Source organism: Muscardinus avellanarius (assembly GCF_963383645.1).
Source record: "Muscardinus avellanarius genome assembly, chromosome: 10".
In the NCBI taxonomy this organism is placed as follows: Eukaryota; Metazoa; Chordata; class Mammalia; order Rodentia; family Gliridae; genus Muscardinus; species Muscardinus avellanarius.
Window position 1 is genome coordinate 45184233 of NC_137796.1, and position 24433 is coordinate 45208665.

A 24433-nucleotide genomic window follows, 5' to 3' on the forward strand; every position below is an offset into this window, starting at 1 on the left:
GTGTAACCTGGAGGTAGAAGGGCTTCCAGGAACCCCAGTACCACCAAAAAAAAAATTTTTATTGGTGTATTATATTCATACATCATATTGGGGTAAAAAACTTGTGTGTACATACATGTACACATCACTGATTTAACCCTTACCCAATTCCCACCCCATTTCCTCCCCTTCCCTCCCTCCCTTGCTTGGCTTAGTGGTTGACATCCATATGTTTAAGTACATTGTGTGTTTTAGAGATTTTCCTTCTTCCCCCCCTCCTTTCTCCTCCTTTAGGTTATCTTGTTTGCTCCTCCAAAGGATTTCCTTTTTCATCTAGAGTTCCTCCTATGACCCATTTTTCCTTAGCTTTCACATATTAGGGAAAGCATCTGATTTCTTATTTTTCGTGACTGACTAATCTCACTTAGCATAATGTCCTCCAGTTCCATCCATTTCCCTGAAAATGATGTAATTGAGTTTTATTTGATGGCTGAGTAAAATTCCATTGTGTACATATCCCACAGTTTTGTAATCCATTCATCTGTTGATGGACATCTTGGCTGGTTCCATAGTTTGGCTATGGTGAATTGTGCAGCTATGAACATAGATACACATGCATTAGTTTGGTAGTTTGGTTTCTTTTCTTTTGGGTAGATACCCAACAGTGGTATTGCTGGATCAAATGGTAGATTTGTTCCCATTCTTCTGAGGATTCTCCATACTGTTTTCCAAGGTGGATGCACTAATTTGCAACCCACCAACAATGTCTTAGCGTTCCCACTTCTCCACATCCTCTCCAGCATCTGTTGTTATGTTTTGAATGATTGCCATTCTAGTTGGAGTTAGATGAAATCTCAGGGTAGTTTTGATTTGCATCTCTCTGATTGCCAATGATGTTGAGCATTTTTTCATACATTTATTGGCCATTTGTATTTCTTCTTTTGTGAAGTGTCTATTTAGTTCACTTGCCCATATTGTTATTGGATGCTTTGTTTTCTTAGTGTTGAGTTTCTTGAGTTCTCTGTATATTCTAGATATTATTCCTGTATCGGAGGTGTAGGTATTTTTTTTATATACTTTATTTGGAGACAGGGTCTCACTAAGTTGCTGAGAGCCTCACTCAGTAGCTGAAGCTGGCTTCGAACCTGTGTGATCCTCCTGTCTCAGCCTCCCAAGTAACGAGGTTACACTTGTGCACCACCACGCCCAGCTTGTGGCATACGTTTTAATGCTTCCACGTTTGGAGAGACAAAATACAGGGTCAAGTGGAATGTATGTATTTGTTTTTTGTAGTGTCAAGAGATTTTCCGTCACCTAAACTAGGCAAGTGCTTTATCACTGAGCTACATCTCCAGTCCTTTTTTATTTTGAGACAGGTTGCCCAGGATAGCCTTGAACTTGAGGTCCTCCTTTCTCAGGCTCCTGAGTAGCTAGAGTTACAGTTGTATGCCACCATGCTGGCATAATACGTGTGTATTTTAAGGCTTTTCATGTGTAATGCATAATAGTTCCCTGAAGGATGGCACTAGTCTACTTTCCCCAGTGGCATGCAAAAGTTCCCATCTCCTAACCTCTGCAAAACTATGTCACAGTTTACCATTATTTTTTATTTTTTTGTTATCCTTAGTCTCCTTAGTCAGACTATGAGTGACACCTTTGAGGGCAGCTTTCTTTTTCTTTTTCTCTCTTTCTCTTTTGCAGCCTTCTTTCTTTCCTTCCTTCCTTTCCTTTCCTTTCTTGTACTGGGGATTCAACCCATCGGCTTTCTACCTCAGAGCTACACTCCCACTCCCAGCCCTATTTTATTTTTTACTTTGAAACAAGGCCTTGCTAAGTTACGGAGAGCCTGGCTAAGTTTCTAAGGCTGACCTTGAACCTATGACTTCCTGTCTCAGCCTCCCGAGTGCTGGGATTGAGGCACGCACTCCTGTGCCTGGCTGCAGCAGTCACTCTCTTTGGTTTTCCATGCCGCGGGGCAGCAGTAGTTATGCATTGAGCACATTATTTTCTGAGTGCAGGTGGCATCGGTCTGATAGAAAATGGGCCCTTTGGGTTCTACTTCTGAGGCCGAAGCCGCAGCGTCTCTACAAGTGCAGCTATGTATCTCGGAAGATTCCTTGAGTCAGGGTTTTTAGATTTTTAGTCATTTATGACTCATGCCTTTCAAATCTCTTTTATAGATCCAGGAGTAAAAGTCTATGGCTGTGCATTACCCCCAGGAAGCTCTGAAGGATCTGAGGTACTGTACTGGTTACATTATGGTTGTTAAATCTTAAGGGTTGGAAACAATTTTATTTTTTTATTTTTTGCAGTACTGGGGATTGAACCCAGAGGCATTCTACCTCTAAGCTATACTCCCAGCCCTGTTTTATATTTTTTATTTTGAAAGAAGGTCTCACTAAGTTTAGGAGGGCCTCACAAAGTAGCTGAGGCTGACTGCAAACTTGCAATCCTCCTGTCTCAGCCTCCCAAGTACTGGAATTACAAGCATGTACCCCCATGCCTGGCTGGAAACAATTTTATAAATTATCCAGATCCTATCATCATGAAATAATCATACACTAAAACTATTTTGATTATGTCTGCCATAATCACAACACACCAGCATCATAGACATCCCATGCTTGTTTAGATTTTTTGTGTGTACATGTGGTACTGGGGATTAAACTCAGTTGCATTCTACCTCTGAGCCACATCCGTGGCCCCATGTTATTTTTACTTTGGAACACTGTCTTGCTAGTTTGATGAAAGTCTCACTACTTGCTGAGGCTGTCCTCAGATCTGCGATCCTCCTATCTTAGCCTCCCAAGTACTGGAATTACAGGCATGTGCCACCACACCCAGCTTAAAATGGAGTTGTTAGCATTAGTACCATTTGTTCAGGGACATGATTTAGTCATTTGTCACAGCATAAATGAAAGTTTGATAATTGTTCTGTTTGGAATTAATCACTGTATTTTAAAATAGGATTTCATGGGTTCACTGTGCCATGCAGTGACTCACCTTAATTCCATTTTTTATATTTTTATTGGTGCATTTAATTATCACCTTAATTCTACTTTAAACATTGATATAGGATGAAGATGACTATTTGCCCGAAAATGTGACCTTTGCACCCAAAGACGTCACCCCTGTGGATTTTACACCTAAGGATAACGTACATGGACTGGCCTACAAAGGCTTGGATCCCCGCCAAGCACTGTTTGGAACGTCAGGAGACCATTTTAATCTTTTCAGTGGAGAATCTGAGGAGGCCAATAATCTTCTTGGAGATGTTGGAGTCAGTAAAGGAAGAAAATTGGGAATTTCAGGCCAGGTAAAAATGTTTCTGCACCATAGTCGGCATTCAATAATTATGAAATGAATGAAGATTTTGAAGTAGTTAGTTTCCTTAGGATTATTCTGGAGCCTTGTGAAGCACACCCTGCTGGTGTAATAATGGCCTCCTGCAAGCCTTCCCCTGTGTTGTGGTTGAATTTGTACATTCCCAAGGGTGATGATTGCTTTCCTACTTTCATGGGGCCAAGCAGAAAACTACTTTTTACCCCCTTTGGTTTACTAATAGTTTAACTGCAATCTGCTTCTCCAAGTTTAAGACTAAATTTTATTTTCTCTTATACTCTTTTCTAGTGCAGTGTTCTTTAAGTTGGGAGCCCAGGAATACTTGTTGCTTGGAGACTTGCTTTTTTTTTTCTTTGTGGTACAGGGGATTGAATCCAGGGGCATTCTACTGTTGAGCTATAGCCCCAGCCTTATTTTATTATTATTATTATTTTTTTTGGTGGTATTTGGGTGCCTGGAAACCCTTCTACTTCTGGGCTACACTACCAGAACTATTTTATATTTTATTTGGAAACAGGGTCTCTTAAGCCATCGAGGCTGGCTTTGAACCACCGCTATCCTCCTGTCTCAGCCTCCCAAACGCGGGGATTACAAGCGTGCGCCACCATGCCTGGCCTGTTTTTTATTATTTATTTTTGAAACCGGATCTTATTATACTGTAAAGGACCTAAGTAGCTGAGGCTGGCCACAAACCTGTGATTCTGTCTCAGTCTCCAAAGTGCTGGTACCCAGTACCAAGAAAAACCAAAAAACGCCGGGCGTTTTTATAACCTGGAGGTAGAAAGCCTCTGGGTTCCACCCCCAGTACCACCAAAAAAAAAAAAAAAAAAAGTAAAAAGGGCTAGGGGTGAAGCTCATAGGTAGAATGCCCTTGGGTTCAATTCCCAGTACCAGAAAAAAAAAAAAAAAAAAAAGGAGAATAGCATTTCAGTATTAAATTTTATTTCTATTTATTTTCCTAATCCTTTAAACAAAAATGAACTTGTTGGAGCTTTTTTTCCCACAACGAGTAGGAGTTTTAGCTGGGTATGGTGGCATATGCCTTTAATCCCAGTACTTGGGAGGCTGAGACAGGAGGATTGCAGGTTCGAGAATAGCCTTAGCTACTTGGTTAAGCTCCCATCACTGTGGCCACCAGCACTGGCTCCCGGCCACACTGATCAAGAGGTGAGCGTTTCTCCTTTCCCCTTTCAGAGCCGTTTCTGCCTCTGCAGTGTTGCCTTGGTGTGCTCGCCATTCCTCTTCCTCTGCAGGGACCTGGACCCGTGGCTGCTGCAGGGCTGGGGGACAGCCCCACACTGGATGCCTGGCATTTACTTCTGGCCATTCTTCTCCAAAGGACTTGAGGCTGTGCTAATCTGGGGCTCCCATTTGCCTCTGTCTCAGTGATCTGAACTACTGATGTCATGTGCGCAATCATCGCCTTAATTAGCTTTCCTCCTTCAATGTATATATGCCCTATAACGTCTAACTGCTCAGTTTGAAAACTTGTTTTTTGAAGGCTTTTGGTGTGGGCGCTCTGGAAGAGGAAGATGATGATATCTATGCCACAGAAACTCTATCCAAGTATGATACCGTTTTGAAGGACGAGGAGCCTGGAGATGGACTCTATGGCTGGACAGCACCCAGGCAATACAAAAGCCAGAAAGGTAATTCCATACACCTACAATCAATGGTAGGACCAAGTGTTGGGATCTCAGAAAGGAGGGACCATAGCTGGGTGTGGTGGCGCATGCCTGTCGTCTCAGTATTTGGGAGGCTGAGATAAGAGGATCGCAGGTTTGAGGATGGCCTCAGCAAATAGGGAGACTCTCGTCAACCTAGTGAGACTCTGTCTCAAAGTAAAAATAAAATTGGGCTGGGGATATAGCTTGGAGGTAGAATGCCCCTGGGTTCCATCCCTGGCACCAAAATAAATAAATAAATAAATAAATAAATAAATAAATAAATAAATAAATAAATAAGGATCACAAGATTCATGCTGGAGTGCTGGCCTTCTGGAAGTAGGGGGTGTGGGAATGAGATGCAGGATGAGACACAGAATGAGGAGAAGAGAGGCCTAGTCCGGCTCACAAGAAAGAAGTGAGACATAGACCAGGCCCAGGCTAAAGTCAGTGAGAGTCAGTCCCTCGAGAGAAGGAAGAGGTCTGGGGTCTGGGATGGAGTGACGTGGAGAGGCAGCATGTTGCACGTTGGAGCTGGCAGTGGTCAGAGGGAGCAGGCAGACTGAGGAAGTGGGCGTGTGGCTGCAGCAGGCTGCCCCAGGAGCTCGGCGCCCCCTCCCCTTGGGCCCTGCTGGTCACACGTGGACATCGCTCAACACAAGTTAAAACTCAATCCAGAGTTTGTGGTGATTTCCATTCTATGGTTAATTTAATATTTCAGTTTTTCTTTCCAGAAATGGTATAGGAGGATAAACTGTATGGAGTTAATAGTAGTGGGAAATCCAGATAAACAGTGTGAATAGTAAATCCAGGCGCAACTTAAATCTGATTGTCTGATTGGAGTAGTAAATCCAGTTCCAGATTAGGTCCAAATCTAGGTCTAATTTGAATCCCAGTTCTCCATTGCCCAGCTGTGTGACCTTGGGCAAAGGTCTTTATCTCTTGGGCCTCAGAGTTTTTCTTTGTAAAGTGAGGTAAAAATCCAGCCAGGTGTGGTGGTACACCATTGTAATCCCAGTACTTGGGAGACTGAGACAGGAGGATAACAGGTTCGAAGACAGCCTGGACACTGTAGTGAGACTCAGTAACCTAGTGAGACTGTTTCAAACTAAAAAAAAAATAATAAAGTAGAGCTAGGAATGTGGCGCAGAGGTAGAGCTCCTGTGAGTTCAATCCCCAGTACAAAAAAAAAAAAGCAAAAAACAAAAAAATCCAGTCTGGAGATTGATGTGAGGACTAAATAGCTTAATTGGTTGTTTGGCACATAAACCCACAAACTGAATAAATAGCACCTACTATTCCTTGGTTATGGCAATAAATAACAACCCAAATAAGTCAGAAAATGAGAGCTGAGATAAAACATTCTATTCACAAATGTTTAGCTATAGTCAGATAAGTTTTTTTTTTTTTTTACAAAAAGAATGTAAATCTGGATGTGGTAATGCACATGTCCCTGTACTTGGGAGGCTGGGACAGGGGGATCATAAATTCAAGGCCAGCCTGAGCAATGTAGTGAGACCCTATTTCAAAATAAAAAATGAAATTGGGCTGGGTGGGGTGGTACATGCTTGTAATCCTAGTACCTGTGAGGCCAAAACAGGAAGATTTGGGGTCACCCCCAGCCTCAGCTACTTAGAGAGGCCCTCTGCAATTTATGAAACCTTGTTTCAAAATAAAGAATAAAAAATAGGGCTGGGGCAGGGTGTAGTGTTGCACCCTTATAATCCCAGCATTTGGGAGGCTGAGACAGGAGTATTGCGGTTCGCAGACAGTCTCAGCTTCTCAGTGAGGCCCTTTGCAATTCAGTGAGATCCTGTTTCAAAATAATAAAACACAGCTGGGCGTGGTGGCACACGTTTGTAATCCCCGCGCTTGGGAGGCAGAGACAGGAGGATCACGCAGGTTCGAAGCCAGCCGTGCACGCTGGTTTAGGAGACCCTGTTTCCAAATAAAAATGTAAAAATAGGTCTGGGAGTGTAGCCTGGAGGTAGAAGGGCTTTCAGGAACCCCAGTACCACCAAAAATAATAATAATAATAATAAAGAAATAAAACACAGAGCTGGGGTGTAGCTTGGAGGTAGAATGCCCTTGGGTTCCATCCCTAGTACTGGGGAAAAGAAAAATAGGGCTGGGGATATAGCTCCAGATAGAATGCCCCTGGGTTCATTCCCCAGTACTGCAAAAGGGGGTGTAGCTCAGAGGTAGAATGCCTCTGGGTTCAGGCCCCAGTACCCTCTTCCCCCAAAAAATGTCAAGAATGTAAAATTTAATCCCATTTACCCTACAGAGTTTTAGGAACTCCTAGAAAGTAGTACAAAAGTTCAGCTGAGTTGAAGTACGAAGGGCTTTTGTGTGGAGGGTAGTTACGTGGTGGTGGACTAGCAGCTCCAGACCACAGCTCACCTGCACTGTGGGCTGGGCCACACAGGATTCAACACCGAGCTGTGTGCTTGGCTTGTCCTGTGGACTGGGGCTCTTGGGCATAGAGAATGCAGTATATATACATATAAGTATATATGTATATGCAGTATATACACATACACATATGCTTTTGCCATACCACTCTGCGCAGGAAGGCTTTGAGAATCACAGGACCTTTGTGGATGGGCTCATGTCCGTGGGCGGGGGCAGTCCCCAGCCCCAGTCACACGGTGCTGCTCCTTCAGTTTCCTCAGTTTGCGATCTTTATCTCCTGTTACAATTTCACTTGTGTGAAAGACAAAAGTACCTTTTAGTTTGTTCTGAGGCTAGATTACACACTGACCTGACTGTGCCTTTGTGCCTTATTTGGACTGTTGCTAAGGAAATTGGGACGTAGTCTCTGTGTGTTTTGTTTTGTTTTGTTTTCTTTGCAGTACTGGGGATTGAACCCAGGAGCATTCTACCTCAGAGCTATACCCCTAGCTGATTTTATTCTTTTATTTTTATTTATTTTTAATTTTTTTGGTGGTACTGGGGATGGAACCCAGGGGTTTTTACTCTGGGCTATACTGCCAGAACTATTTTGTATTTTCTTTGGAAACGGTCTCGCTAAGTTGCTGAGAGCCTCACTAAGTAGCTGAGGCTGGCTTCGAACCTATGTGATCCTCCTGGCTCAGCCTCCCAAGTGTGGGAATTACAAGCGTGTGCCACCACTCCCGGCTATTCTTTTATTTTGAAACAGGATTTTACTAAGTTGTGGAGGGCCTCACTAAATTGTTGAGTCTGGCCGTGAACCTGCGATCCTCTTTTTTTCAGCCTCCCAAGTACTGGGATTACAGGCCAACACCAGCCCAGCTGTAAGGTCCTTTTTTGGGGACGCCATAATCTCTGTGTCTGGGTAGCTAATCAGCTGAGGGCGGCACAGGCTAGGCCTCCAGTCACTGTGTCAACAGAGGTGTGAGAGCTTTGCATGCCATTCTGTCTTCTTAATGCTACCTTGGAGTGGTAACACCTATGACTGGTACTTTTTATGTTCTTGCAGATAATGACACTCATGTCTTTTGTTTTATTCTAATTGTCTCTACTTCTGGAATTAATCAAATTATATCATTTTGTAGAATCAGAGAGAGATCTTCAATATGTTGGCAAAATTTTGGACGGATTTTCCTTGGCTTCTAAATCTTTGTCTTCAAAGAAAGTAAGAAAAACTTTTTATTTAAATTTTTTTTACTGGATTGATTCTTAAAACATTTGCTGCTATCTAATTGAAGTTATGATATTAATTGAAAATATTCTGTTTACAAAAAGCAACAGCCTAGTGTCTAGCTCTTGTCCAGAAAAACACATTCTACATTAGAAACATTAGTCAGTAGCCATGTTGTGTTTATTTGTTTGTTTGTTCATTTGTTTTTGGTGGTACTGGGGTTCCTGGAAACCCTTCTACGTCCGGGTTACACTTCCAGACACCTATTTTTTATATTTTTATTTGGAAACAGGGTCTCTTAAGCCAGCAAGGCTGGCTTCGAACCTGTGTGATCCTCCTGTCTCCACCTCCCAAGCACGGGGATTACAAGCGTGTGCCACCATGCCCAGCACTATATTGTGTTTAAAGTATCTAATTGCGAGCCAGGTGTGGTGGTGCACGCTTGTAATACTAGCGCTTGGGAGGCTGAGACAGGAGGATCACACAGGTTCGAAGACAGCCTGAGCTACTTAGTGAGGCTCTCAGCAACTTAGTAAGACCCTGTTTCCAAATAAAGTATAAAATAGGTCTGGGAGTATAGCACGGAGGTAGAAAAGCCCCTGGGTTCTATCCCCGGTAACACACACACACACACACACACACACACACACACACACACACTAAATAAATAAATAAATAAATAAATAAAAGAAAAGAAAAAAGCATCTAATTGCTACCCTGTTTCAAAAATCACAAAACAAAATTACAAAACTGGGTAAATCCCCAGTACCAAAATAACAACAATAACCAAAATAAACAAACAACCCCCAAACATGTAATTGCTAATCTTTTATTTTTTATTTTAAATTAAATTATTTTTTGTGGTACTAGAGATTGAAACTAGGAGCACTCTACCTCTGAGCTACACCCCAGCCCTATTTTATTTGTTTTGAAACAGGGTCTTACTAAGTTACAGAAGGCCTTACTACGTTGCTGAGGCTGGCTGCTATCCTGTGATACTCCTGTCTCAGCCTCCCAAGTACTGAGATTATAAGCATGCACCGCCACTATTTTTATTTTTTAAATTTTTTTGTGGTACTAGGGATTGAACCTAGGGTCATTCTACTTCCAAGCTACACTCCTAGCCCTATTTTATTTTTATTTAGGAACAGGGTCTTGCTAGGTTGATGAGAGTCTCCCTCTTCCAGGTCTGGGGATATAGCTAGGTATTAATACTTACCTAGTGCATGTGAGGCTCTGGAGTCTATCTCCGATAGGACAAGAAAAGGAAAAGACCTAGGAAATAGTTTAAATGGAACTACCTATTAATATATGTTTATTATACTAAGAGCAAGGACACTATTTAGTGCAGTTACTTCAAAATATCTACCACTACCTGGGCGTGGTGGCTCACGCTTATAGTCTCAGTAATTGGGAGGCTGAGACAGGAAGATTGCAGGTTCAAGAACAGTCTCAGCTACTTAGTGAGGCCCTCTGCAACTTAGTGAGACCCTGTTTCAAAATAAAGAATAAAAAATAGAGCTGGGGTGTAGCTCAGAGGTAGAATGTCCCTGGGTTCCATCCTCAGTACTGGAAAAAAAAATCTACTACTGAGCCGGGCGTGGTGATGCATGCCTGTAATCCCAGTACTTGGGAGGCTAAAACAGGAGAATAGCAGGTTTGAGGCCAGATTCAGCAAATTAGTGAAACCCTCGGTAACTTAGTGAGATTATCAGCAATGTAGCAAGACTTTGTTTCAAAATAAAAAATAAAATAGGTCTGGAGGTATATTTTGGAGGTAGAATGCCCCTGGGTTCAATCTGTAATACCTACCAACCAAACAACTAACCAACCTAAAACTGCTAAGGCTATAGCTCTGTAGTGGAGTACTTGCTTAGCATGTTTAATCTTAAGAACTAAAAAAATATAATAATAATAATAATAATAATAATAATAATAATAATTAATAATGTCTTTTAATTTATCTGTTCTGTTATGCTATCATTAATGCTGTCAGAATTAAAAAATTTCAAGTCTCCTAAATATTTCAGTTTTAGCCTAATCACCTACCTTCCCTTCCCTTCCCTCCTTCCCTCCTTCCCTCCTTTCTTCCTTCTTTCCTTTCTTCCTTCCTCTCTCCTTTCCCTTCTTCTCCCCTACCTCCCCTCCCCTTCACTCTCCTTTCCTTCCTTCCTTCCTTCCTTCCTTCCTTCCTTCCTTCCTTCCTTCCTTCTTTCTTTGCAATGGATTGATAGGTAAGGGCTCTAACACTGAGTTACATCCCAGCCCTTGGTCAGCTTTTGAATTAAAAATACCTTGGCGCCGGGCGTGGTGGCGCACGCTTGTAATCCCCGCGCTTGGGAGGCAGAGACAGGAGGATCGCGCAGGTTCGAAGCCAGCCACGCGCGCTGGCTTAGGAGACCCTGTTTCCAAATAACAATGTAAAAATAGGTCTGGGAGTGTAGCCCAGAGGTAGAAGGGCTTCCAGGAACCCCAGTACCACCAAAAAAAAAAAAAAAAAAAAATACCTTGGCTTAGCCAGGCATGGTGGCATATACCTGTAATCTCAATAGTTGGGAGGCTGAAACAGGAGGATTGCAGGTTTGTGGAAAGCCTCAGAAATGTAGTGAATTCCTCAGTAACTTAATGAGATCCTGTTTTAAAAAACAAGCCAGGTGTGGTGGCACATGCTTGTAATCCCAGCGTTTGGGAGGCTGAGACAGGAGGATCACAGGTTCTTGGTCAGCCTCAGCTACTTAGTGAGGCCCTCTGCAACTTAGTGAGACCCTGTTTCAAAATAAAGAGTAAAAAAATAGGGCTGGGGGTGTAGCTTGGTAGTAGAATGCCCCTGGGTTCTATCCTTAGTATCGCAAAAATGAATAAATAAATAAAAATAGGGCTGGAGTGTAGCCTAAAAAAAGAATGCCTCTGGGTTCCATTCCTAGTATCATAAAAATAAACAGACAAAAACAAAACAAACAAACAAAAAAACCTCCTTAGATTGAAAAGTAAGCCCTGAGGTTTCAACTGAAACTGAAACAAACCAGAAAAAAAATTCTGAATTTAAAAGTAATTCATTACTGGGTGTGGTAGCGTATGCCTGTGATCTCAGTACTTGAGAGGTTGAGATAGAATGATCCCAGGTTCCGGGCTAACCTCAGCAACTTAGCAAGGCCCTCTGCAACTTAATAAGACTCTGTTAAAAAAAAATAAAAAATAAAAAAAATAAGCCAGGTGTGGGGCGCAACCTTGTAATCCCAGTGCATGGGAGGCTGAGACAGGAGGATCGCACAGGATCACACAGGTTCGAAGCCAGCCATAGCTACTTAGTGAGGCTCTCAGCAACTTAGTGAGACCTTGTTTCCAAATATAGTATAAAATAGGTCTGGGAATATAGCCCAGAGGTAGAAAAAACCCTGGGTTCCACCCATAGTACCACACACAAAAAATAAAATAATAAAATAATGAAATAATAATAATAATAGTAGTAGTAATAATAATAATAATAAATAATAATAATGCCAGGGATATAGTTCAGAGGTACACTGTCCCACTACCCATACACACAAAAAAAAGTAAGTAATTTAAAATTACTATTTTTTAGCTGGGCGTGGTGGCACATGCTTGTAATCCCCATGCTTGGGAGGCTGAGACAGGAGGATCACACAGGTTCGAAGCCAGCCTCAGCTACTTAGTGAGGCTCTCAGCAACTTAGTGAGATGCTGTTTCCAAATAAAGTATAAAAATAGGTCTGGGAGTATAGTCCAGAGGTAGAAAGCCTCTGGGTTCCACCCTCAGTACCACACACAAAAAAAAAGGAATAAAAAAAAGGGCTTGGTGATGTAGCTCGGAAGTGCAATGCCCCTGGGTTCCATCCCCAGTACTGAAAGAAAAAAAGATAAAAAATAAAATTACAATTTTTTAAAAAGTCTTAAATCATACTTTTCTAAATTTTCTGCTTTCTAGTAGACCAGTTCTGCATGTGGACATTATACTATGTTACCTATTATCATCTTTATTGTTCTCACTATATAAACATGCATATTAGTATCTATAGGTAGAAGTAGGCAAGAATGATGTTCAAAATGAGTGAGGTATAGCTCGGCATGGTGACTCATCCCTATAATCCTAGTATTTGGGAAGCTGAGATGGGAAGATTGCAGGTAGAAGGATAGCTTCTGCAAGTATTGAAACATCAATCTACAGAAATCCTGTTTCAAAATAAAAATAAAAAGTAGGGCTGGAGTTGTAGCTTAGAGGTAGACTGTCCCTGGGTTTAACCCCCAGTCCACACCACCCCTCATACACTAAAAAAAAGAAAAAGAAGAAAAATGGTGTGACCCTTGGAACAGTGTGGTTCTGGTGCCGGTCCAGCGCTAGATGGAGCTGGCCAGGCTGTTGCAGCGCCACCTGCCTGCTGAATGTCAGCCTGGGAAGGTGCAAGGCTAGCAACCCTCAGAGGTAATAGGTTTTCTCGGTTAAATCTAATATGATCTTGCAGTCTTTATTTTCTGGGCTTTATTTTGTTTTGTTTTGTAAAGATTTATCCACCTCCTGAGTTGCCAAGAGACTATCGACCAGTTCATTATTTCAGACCTGTGGTAGCTGCAACCTCCGAGAACTCCCACTTACTTCAGGTGCTATCAGAGTCATCTGGAAAGCCAGTTCACGACCCCGGAACACGTAGTAGGCACCAGCTGAATGCCTCCAAGCGGGGGGAGTTGCTAGGAGAGACGCCTGTCCAAGGTATGTCATGGAGAAGTCCAAAATCATTGCATTTAAAGTAATCTGGGCCGGCATGTAGCTCAGTGGTAGAGTGCACGCATGTGCCAACGCCCAGGTTCAATTCCTGGTACCACAAAAGACCCCTCCCCAGAAAAATCAAGCCTAAAACAAATAAACCAAAATTTTAGCTGGGTATGGTAGTGCACCCCTATACACTCAGTCTTAGGAGGCTGAGACAGGAGATAGCAGGTTTACTGCAAGCCTCAGCAATAGAGTGAAACCCTGTTTCAAAACAAATAAATAAAACAGGACAAGGGGTGTAGCTCAGAGGTAGTCCTGGGGTTCAATCCTCAATACTTGGGAGGTTAAGAGAGGAGGATCACAGCTTTGAGGACAGCCACAGCAACTTGGCGAGACCCACAGCAACTTAGTGAGACTCTGTTTCAAAATGAAAATAAAAAACTAGGTATGGTGGCACACATCTGTAATCCCAGTACTTGGGAGGCTGAGACAAGAGGATCAGTTCTGAAGCCAGCTTCAGCAACTTAGTGAGGCTCTCAGCAACTTTAATGAGATCCTGTTTCCATATAAAAAGTAAAATAGGGCTGAGGGTGTAGCTCCAAGGTAGAACACCCCTGGGTTCCATACCCAGTACCAACAAAATAAAAAAGGATGGAAGTGTAGCTTGGAGGTAGAATGCCCTTGGGTTCAGTCCCTAGTTTAAAAAGTTAATATATACATAAATAAAAGGAATTAATGTGTTTATGTTTATATGTATGGCTCCACATTTGGCTCTGTTTTATTTTTTATTTTTGGAATAGGTTCTTACTAAGTTGCAGAGGGCCTCACTGAGTTACTAAGGCTGGGTTTGAACCTGTGATCCTCCTGTCTCAGCCTCCCAAGTACTGGGATTATAGGCGTGCACCACCACACATTCCTGCAAGCCCTCTTAATTCTCCCTCCACACATGCGGGGACTCTGTCCTCTGTCTGCATTGCTGTTTCTCCCATTCAGGTCTGGCACCTGTCCTCTCTCCCTGGCCCTGGCAGCAGCCTCCTTGTTGGCCTCCTGACTTCCCCTCCTTCTCCTCTCCAGTATATTCCCTTCAGCAGTAGGTAGATGAGCCACAATGAGTCAGCACCCCTCTGACAGCTCGCCTGCCTCTCACACTTATATATCCAGACTCCCCGTGAGGCCCAGCGCAGTCCAGTCCTGGCCTACCTTTCAAGCCACATCCTGTACTACTTTCTCCTAACCTCCCTGCGGTCCAGCCTTACCATCCCACCTTCTGCCCTTGAACCTGCCAACTGTGATGCCATCTCAGGGTTTGTGTGTTTGCTACTTCCCGTTTCAGTTCTTCCCTCATCTGTTTAAGTCTGGCTCCTCATTTTTTTTTTCCCTTAGAATTTCTTTCAAATATTATCTCTTTTAGAAAGGGTTTTGAGGCCTTTCTGACTATTGGATAAGCTAGTTGTCTTTCCCTCCCCACTACCAGCCTGCTCACCTAAGACAACCTCAGTCACATCACCCTATTTTTATTTACTTATTTTTGCAGTACTGGGGGTGGAACCCGGGGGCATTCTACCTCTGAGCTACACACCCAGCCCTATTTATTCTTTATTTTGAAACAGGGTCTCACTAAGTTGTAGAGGGCCTCACTAAGTAGCTGAGGCTGGCCACGAATTGGGACCTCCTGTCTCAGCCTCCCAAGTACTGGCATTGCAAGTGTGCACCACCACACTCAGCTATTTTATAGTTTTCTATTTTTATTTTATTTTATTTTATTTGTTTATTTTGTGTGTGGTACTAAAGACAGAACCCCGGGGCCTTCTATCTTGGGGCCATACCCCCAGACATATTTTATTTTTTATTTGTAAATAGGGTCCTGCTAAGTTACTGAAAGCCTCACTAACTTGCTAAGGCTAGCTTTGAAACTGCGATCCTCTTGTCACAAGCACTGGGATTACAAGTGTGTGCCACCATACCCAGCTCTCACCTTGTTTTTTAAAATCACCCCTTTGGTGTTGACTTTTGGCTTTTTTTCTGCCCATCTCCCTCATTAGTGAGAGGAAGGACCTCATCTACAAAGACACCCAGCCTTGGGCCAGTGCTTGGGGTAGATTTGGCACCCTCTGAGTGAGCGATGGATTGAGTGCTTGGTATTTAACACTCACTGGGGCTCTGACTAGGGCTGATGATGGCAGGACTAGAAAAGAAATGGTCACCACAGTTGAGGTCCAGAGCCTGGGACATGAGGGTTTTCATCCTAATACCACTTACGTGCCCTCCAAACATCCAAATACTGTTCCTTCCCCTCGCCCTCTACCTGGCCATGGCAGAGGATTGAACCTAGGCATGCGTTTTACCACTGAGTTTCACCACCAGCCCATAAATGTCCAATTATGTATTTATTTATTTATCTATTTATTTACCTATCTATTTATCTATTTTTTAGTACTAGAGAATAAACCCAGGGGCATTTTGTTGAGGTCTTCTTAAACTGCCTCTGCCTTGATGTTACACCCCAGCCCGTTTTACTTTTTGGTTTGAAACAGGGTCTCACTAAGTTGCTGAAGGTTTTCTAAGTTGATTTTTTTTTCTTTTTCTTTTTTTGAGACAGGGTGTCATGGACCAGGGTGCCATGAACTTGTGATCTGAGTAGCTGGGATTACAGGCACCACCCTGCCTGGCTCATATAAACATCCAAGTACTAACCTCCATTTTTGTGAACTATAAAGAAGTGTCTTACTATTCTACTGCTTTCAGGTTCACAGGGATATCTTAATACAGATAAAACACTATAAAGTACTCATATCTAGTTATGTAAATCTGTAATATTGAAATTATATATTCAGGGAAATATAAATATACACTCCATCTCTTCTTATTTCTGTTTTCATTTAGGTTCAGCTACCTCAGTGCTAGAGTTTCTGTCCCAAAAGGACAGAGAGAGAATCAAAGAAATGAAGCAGACAGTTGACTTGAAAGCAGCTCAACTCAAGGCCAAGCGTCTGGCGCAGAATGCCGCACGCAGCAGGCCTCACCCCTCCTCGCCAGACCTCGGACACCACTCTTGGCACATGGCCTTGAGTGGCGGGGCATCCGCCACAAGAGCCAGCAACTTCAAACCGTTTGCTAAAGAGCCAGAGAAACAGAAACGTTACGAAGAGTTCTTAGTACTTATGAAAAAGGGTCGGAGAGGTAGGTCTGGCCCGGTTGTGCCGCAGTGCAGCCAAGTGGCACAGAATTCTCTCTAATCGCCTCCCAGTCCCCGATTGAAAGTTGAAGTGTCCTCTTCTGCCAGTCTGTGCTTGCCCTGCTGCCAACAATGCAAAGGTTTAGGCTCTGGCTGCTGACTTTAGAAAGCCAGAACAGTTAGCCTGTGTGTGTCTATATAGGTTTGAAGGTGACTGTTGGAGTGGAAGTATGCCTTGGCAGTGACTAGTGCTGAGACATTTTTTGGTTTCCAGTGTTTCACTTCTGTAAGTGTTGCATTTTTTACCAAGAGAACAATATCATCTCCTACTTTATATTAAGATCTTGACCATCTGCTCCTAAATCATAATCTAAAATTCAACTTTAAGAGATAGTTGGCTATTGAACCATTACATGGAGAAATAAATCACTCTGTGATTAAGTAAATTTGGTAAAGTTGAGGAAAGGGATTGCTGTTGTGTAGAGTAGTCCTTGTGACAAGTTTTAGCAAACCCAGGGAATTGTATTTAAAAGCAGATCCCTGGGGAATGTAAAGTCCATTTATAGTACCTTTACTCTGGCCTGAGAATCTACACCCCTTAATGTTTATTTGTTAAGTTAAAGGGAAAGGCTAGAGAAAGAGTGTTTTCTTGCCAAAATGTAGGAACATAGTTGGGATGAACCTGTCACTGTCTGAGAGTGGTAATAGGGTCCTTGCTTCTAAAGATTGAACATTAGCCTTTCAGACGAGATCGGGCGCATTCAGGGTGGTATGGCCATAGACAAGCATTAGCCTTTCAAATGGTTTTCTGTGTTCTGTGTGGTAGACAGAATTGAATAAAAACATCATATTACCTGGGAAGTACCACCCAACACCACCTATGCCCATAAGTACAAGGCTAAGGCTGTGTTTTTCCTATGGCGAAATAATACAGGGATTCAGCGGTGCCCCCTGGACATTCTCCTTTAAGCCCCCGTTTTTCCTAGAATTGACGTGGTGTCTTATTCCCCATACCACAGATGCTCTGGAGTGTTGCCTGGATCCCAGTATGACTGAGTGGGAGCGAGGCCGCGAGCGGGAGGAGTTTGCTCGGGCAGCACAGCTGTACGTGTCTTCCCATTCCACCCTGTCCTCCAGGTTCACTCACGCCAAGGAGGAAGATGACTCAGATCAAGTTGAAGTCCCTCGAGACCAGGAGGTCTGTCTCCATTATGTTCTTGCCCGGTGACTTCTGTCCTATCTAGCTAGGGATTGAACCCAAGGCTTTGCATCTGCTATGCATGTGTTCTATCATTAACCTAGTCCCAGGCCCTGGTAAATTTTAAAATTAAAACATGGTATTATCCCAGTACTTGGGAGGCTGATACAGGAAGATCACAGGTTTGTGGCCAGCCTCAACTACGTAGAGAAGCCATCTGCAAGCTAGTGAGACCATGTTTCAAAATCAAGAATAAAGCCGGTCATAGTGGCTCATGCTTGTAATCCCAGTACTTGGGAGGCTGAAACAAGAGGATTGCACGTTCATGGCCAGCCTCAGCTACTTAGTGAGGCCTTCTGCAACTTAGTGAGACCCTGTTTCAAGTAAAGAATAAAAAAATAAGGCTAGGAGGAGTGTAGCTTGGGGGTAGAGTGTCCCTGGGTTCAATCCCCAATACTGGGGGGGAAAAAAAAAATCAAGAATAAAAAATAGGGTTTGGGTTGTTGCTTGGAAGTAGAATACCCCTGGATTCAATCCCAAGTACCACAAAATAAATAAAACACAAAATAAATAAAAAATAAGTAAAACACTGTATAGCTAAGTTTTTTTTTTTTTTTTTTTTTTTTTTTTTTTTTTTTTGGCGGGTCTGGGGATGGAACCCAGGGGCATTTGACCTCCGAGCTACACCCCCTGCCCTATTTTTTATTCTTTATTTTGAAACCGGGTCTCACTGAGTTGCAGAGGGCCTCACTAAGTAGCTGAGGCTGTCTGCGAACCACGATCCTCCAGGTCTCAGCCTCCCAAATGCTGGGATTACAAGCGTACGCCACCACGCCCGGCTGTTTTTTTTTTTTTTTTTTTAAATACTGGGAATGGAGCACAGGGGCATTCTACCTCTGAGCTCCACCCCAGCCCTATTTTCTTATTCTTTGTTTTGAAACAGGATCTCACTGAGTTGCAAAGGGCCTCACTAAGTAACTGAGGCTGATCCTTGAACCTTGATCCCCCTATGTCAGCCTTCTGAATGCTGGGATTGCAAGCAGGTGTCACCACACACAGCTTTTATGTGTGTGTGTATGTGTGTGTGGTACTGGGGATGGAACCCAGGGGCATTCTACCTTCGAGCTACTACACCCCCAGCCCTATTTTTTATTCTTTATTTTGAAATAGAGTCTCACTGAGTTGCAAAGGGCCTCACTAAGTAGCGGAGGCTATCTTTGAACCGTGATCTTCCTGTCTCGGCCTCCCAAATGCTGGGATTATAAGTGTGCACCACCACGCCCAACTCTTTTTTTTTTTTAATTATTCTTTATTTGGAAACAGGGTCTTACTAAGTTGCGGAGGGCCTTACTGAGTAGCTGAGGCTAACTCTGAACCTGCAGTCCTCCTGTCTCCATCTCCCAAGTACTGGGATTACAAACATGCGCCACCACGCCCAGCTCTCAGCACTGTTTTTTATTCTTGATTTTGAAACAGGGTCTCACTAAGTTGCAAAGGGCTCACTAAGTAACTGAGGCTGGCCAGGAACCTGCGATCCTCCTATCTCAACCTCACAAATACTGAGTTTACAAGCATGTGCCACCAGACTTGGCCTTTTTTTGTGGGTGTTTATGGTACTGGTGATGGAACCCAGGGGCATTCTACTTCTGAGCTACACTTCTAGACCTATTTTATGATTTCACTTTGAAACAGAGTCTCACAAAGTTGCACAGGGCCTCACTAAGTTGCTCAAGCTGGCCTCAAACCTGTGATCCTCCTGTCCCATCCTCCCAAATACCGGGACTACAAGTGTGTGCCATCATGCCCAGCTTCATGGCTAAGTATTTTAAATCCTCAGTGATGGTGCATGCCTGTAATCCCAGTCTTTGGGAGGTGTAGACAGTAGGACTTCAGGTTCAAGGCCAGCCTCAACAACTTAGGGAAACACTCAGCAATATAGCAGAAAAATCCTATTTTTTAAAAAAAGAAAAAATACTGAGTGTAGTGGCACATGCTTGTAATCCCAGTACTTGGGAGGCTAAGACAGGAGTTTTGCAGGTTCCTGGTCAATCTCAGCTACTTAATGAGGCCTTCTGCAACTTAGTGAAACCCTGTTTCAAAACAAGGAATAAAAAATAGGGCTGATAGTATATTTTGGAGGTAGAATTCCTCTGGGTTCAATTCCCAGTTCTACTAAAAAAATTTAAAAAAGGGTTGGAGTTGTAGCTTAGAGGTAGAAATATCCCTGAGTTCAATCCCAAGACCACACACACAAAACCAATCCTTCAGTGAAAAGATCAAAAAAAAGAAACAGTTGTATGCTTTAACTTCCAAGGTATTTAAGCAAAAATTTTATAATATGAGCTCTTTTATAATTCTATATAATTACTTGAAATTTTATTTATTTATTTTTGGTGGAAACATTAGAGAATGAAGCTTGAAATTTTTAAAGCAGAAGAACAGTCAGGTAGGTTGTGTGGCCACTCAATGAAACTGAATGGGCGTCTTTTCCCAGAATGACGTCAACGACAAGCAGTCAGCTGTGAAGATGAAGATGTTTGGGAAGCTCACCCGGGACACATTTGAATGGCACCCTGACAAGCTTCTGTGCAAGAGGTTTAATGTCCCTGACCCTTATCCAGAGTAAGTTGGATGAACCTCTTTACACCAGGACAGGATGTGCTCCTCCATAGTAAGGCTGACGTTCCCTCACATGCCCTTTTACGTTCCCTTTTTCTAGATGAATTTAGTTGTTAATCTTTGGAGTTGCATATTTTTCCAGATTACTTCTTTTTTGTGTGTGTGGTACAGGGTTCCTGGAAACCCTTCTACCTCAGGGCTACACTCCCAGACCTATTTTTTATATTTTTATTTGGAAACACGGTCTCTTAAGCCAGCAAGGCTGGCTTCGAACCTGCGCGATCCTCCTGTCTCCGCCTCCTAAGTGCAAGGATTACTAGCGTGTGCCACTACGCCTGGCTTTCCAGATTACTTCTATTAATGTGTGTGTGTGTGTGTGTGTGTGTGTGTGTGTGTGTGTGTTACTATGTGTGTGTGTTGTATTGGCCAGGGGCATTCTATCTCTGAGCTATACCTTCAGCCCTATTTTATTTTATTATTATTATTTTTTTGTGTGTGCACTACTGGGGTGGAACCCAGAGGCTTTCTACCTCTGGGCTATACTCCCAGACCTTTTTTATACTATATTTGGAAACAGGGTTTCACTAAGCTGAGACTGGCTTCAAACCTGTGCGATCATTCTGTCTCAGCCTCCTAAGTGCGGGATTACTAGTATGCGCCAACATGCCTGACTTCCTTTAGCCCAATTTTATTCTTTTATTTTGAAACAGGGTCACTAAGTTGCAGATGGCCTCACTACGTAGCTGAGGCTGGCCACAAACTTGTGATCCTCCTTTCTCAGCCTCCCAAGTACTAGGATTACACGTGTGCCTCTTATGTCTGGTATATGAATTCATTCTTAAAAACAAAAATCTCCAGATATTCAGACAGCAAACTCTTTTCCATATTGTAGGTATGAAACTCAAATATGTCCAGTTAAAAAACTTAATGTCTTCATTTATATAGCTAAACTTTTTGTGTGTGTGTGGTACTGGGAACTGAACCCAGGAGCATCCTACATCAGAGCTACACCTGTAACCCCTATTTTATAAATTTATTTTGAAATAGGGTCATGCTAAGTTGCTGAGGCTGGCCATGAACCTGTGATCTTCCTGTTTCAGCCTCCCAAGTACTAGGAATACAAGTGTGTGCCACTGTGCCTGGCTAGTTTAACTGTGTGTGTGTGTGTGTGTGTGTGTGTGTGTGTGTGTGTGTGTGTGTGTGTTACTACGGATTGAACCCAGGGGCATTCTACCTTTGATCTATACCCCTAGCCCTATTTAATTCATTCATTCATTCATTTATTTATTTTTTATTTTTGTGTTTGTTTGTTTGTTTGGTGGTACTGGGGTTCCTGGAAAGCCTTCTACCTCTGGGCTACACTCCCAGACCCATTTTTATATTTTTTAAAATTTGGAAACAGGGTCTCTTAAACCAGAAATGCTGGCTTTGAACCTGAGTGATCCTCCTGTCTCTGCCTCCCAAGTGTGGGGATTACAAGCGTGTGCCACCATGCCCAGCTTTATTTTTTATTTTTGGAAACGGGGTCTCACTAGATTGATAAGAGTCTCACTACTTGCTGAAGCTATCTTCAAACCTGTGATCCTCCTGTATCAGTCTCCCAAGTACTGGGATTATAGGTATGCACCACCATACCCAGCTTAGTTTAACATTTAAAATCGCACGTGTGCCGGGCATGGTGGCACACGCTTGGGAGGATGAGATAGGAGGATCGCACAGGTTTGAAGCCAGCTTCAGCTACCGAGTGAGGCTCTCAGCAACTTAGTGAGACCCTGTTTCCAAATAAAATATAAAATAGGTCTGGGAGTATAGCCCGAAAGTAGAAAGCCTCTGGATTCCACCCCCAGTACCACCAAAAAAAAAAAAAAAAGGTGTGTGTGTGTGTGTGTGTTTATGGTGCTGGGGATTGAACCCAGGGACTTGTACATGCTAAGCAAGTATTATACCACTGAGCTATAGTATCCTTAGTTTAGTTAGTTTTATTTTATCTTTGTACAAGTTTATTACCTTATTATTTGATTATAAACATTCTCATAAAGCATAGATATTTGAACCAGACTTTGTCAGAAAATGTATATGTTTTTAGCAGTAAGACTTTTCCTTAGTAGAAATCTATTTTCAAAATTAAATTCTAAGCCAAGTGTGATGGCGCCCGCCTGGAGGCATGAGACAGGAGAATTGCAGTTTAAGGTCAGCCTCAGCAACTTAGCAAGACCTTGTTTCAAAATAAAAAAGGCTAGGGATGTATCTTGGAGGTAGAATACCCCTGGGTTCAATTCCCAGTAACACACACACACACACACACACACCTTTTTTTTTTTTTTTGGTGGTACTGGGGGTGGAATCCAGGGGCATTCTACCTTTGAGCTACACCCCAGCCCTATTTTTTATTCTTTATTTTGAAACAGTGTCTCACTGAGTTGCAAAGGGACTCACTAAGTAGCTGAGGCAGGCTGGGAACCACAATCCTCAGTCTCAGCCTCCCTAATGCTGGGATACAAGTGTGCACCACCACACCTGGCCCTATTTTAAAATTTAATTTATTTGTTTATTTTGGTAGTAGGATTGAACCCGGAGACATTCTACCTCCAAACTATACCCACAACCTGATTTTGTTTCTTATTTGGAAACAGGGTCTCACTAGGTTGCTAAGAGTCTTGCTAAGTTGCTGAGGCTGGCTTTGAAACTGCAATTCTCTTGTCTCAGCCTCCCAAGTACTGGGATTACAAACGTGGGCCAGGTTTTATTTATTTATTTATTTATTATTTTTGTGGTACTGGAGATTGAACTCAGGGGCATTCTACCTCTGAACTATACCTCCAGTTTTATTTTTATATTTTATTTTGAAACAGGGTCTCACAAAATTGTGGAGGGCCTCACTGAAATGCTGGGGCTGGTCACGAACCTGCAATGCTCCTGTGTCAGCCTCCCAAGTACTGGGTTTACAAGTATGCACCACCCTGCCTGGCTCAGCTCTTATGGGTTCTAAAATGAGCCATTCTAAGTTCCTGAACTGCTTTGAGAAGTGAAAACATCTTAGGTGATCCCTTAGACAAGTGGGAGAGCTGGTTAAAAAAAATGTGAGACAGAAAGCTTTACAAGAAGTGGATTTTATTCTGGTAGCGGTTACTAAAATTATCTTTTTTTTTAACCCCCAGTTCAACTTTAGTTGGCTTACCAAGAGTGAAGCGTGATAAATACTCAGTCTTCAACTTTCTCACACTCCCAGAGACAGCTTCCTTGCCCACAACTCAAGCATCGAGTGAAAAAGCCCCACAGCACCATGGTTCTGACAGTGAGTAGGGTTTCCTGGGGTCTATGTGCTGATCGGGTCAACCCTTCATTTACTGGGAAGACAGAAAGGCTGGTCCAGTCCATAGAATACACACGATGCAGACACTCCCTCCGTTAAGAGAGATGAACATTTTCAGCTCATTTGTAATGGTACGGGGACTTCTTTGGGTTTGGGGCTGTCTCTGCTCCTGCCATATCCATAACTCCTGTCATAGTCCTGGCCCATCTCACGTGCACTGATGCTCTGACTGAATGAAAGAGCAGCAGGGAAGAACTTACCCTTCGCTGGCGAATTCTAATGCTCTGTCCATATCCTACCTTTCAGAAACAAGGAAACCATCGAGGTGGGATACAGCTAAACAAGAACAGAAAGAAGATTCCATTAGTGAATTTTTGAGTTTGGCTAGATCAAAAGTTGGTCCATCTAAACAAGAGTGCAGTCCTTTAGTAAACAAAGATGAGTGTGCACCAGAATCACTCTCAAATCAGGTATTTGGGCTTCCAGGTGTCTGCCAGGCTGACAGTGGCCACGGCCTTCCTCTTGATGCTTTCTCTCCCTCAGTAAACAGCAGGGATCAGCAAACTTTTTCTGTGAAGGACAGGATATTAAATATTTTAAGCTTTAAGAGAAAAAACTAAAAAAGAAAAACAAAACCAAGCAAAACAAATTGTGTGTGTGTGTGTGTGTGTGTGTGTGTGTGTGTGTGTGTGTGTGTATTAGGCTCTGTGGGCTATACAGTCTCTATTCCAGCTATTCAGTTTTGCTATTGGAAAGGAAAACGTAGACAACTATGTAAATGGTTGAGTTAGTT

The 24433-nt window shown here is 42.8% G+C and overlaps 1 protein-coding gene across 1 annotated transcript in view; it reads left to right on the forward strand.

The window, feature by feature from the left end:
• GPATCH1 (G-patch domain containing 1) overlaps positions 1-24433 on the forward strand; it is a gene marked incomplete at both ends in the record, with an annotated part of 62317 nt that overhangs the window by 20558 nt on the left and 17326 nt on the right. The window contains 10 exons of the mRNA XM_080702071.1: positions 2160-2218; positions 3056-3295; positions 4823-4970; positions 8525-8604; positions 13131-13335; positions 16219-16515; positions 17530-17708; positions 20203-20330; positions 23486-23622; positions 23947-24110. Coding sequence (XP_080558197.1) covers positions 2160-2218; positions 3056-3295; positions 4823-4970; positions 8525-8604; positions 13131-13335; positions 16219-16515; positions 17530-17708; positions 20203-20330; positions 23486-23622; positions 23947-24110 — 1637 coding nt within the window. The remainder of the gene's footprint in view (positions 1-2159; positions 2219-3055; positions 3296-4822; positions 4971-8524; positions 8605-13130; positions 13336-16218; positions 16516-17529; positions 17709-20202; positions 20331-23485; positions 23623-23946; positions 24111-24433) is intronic.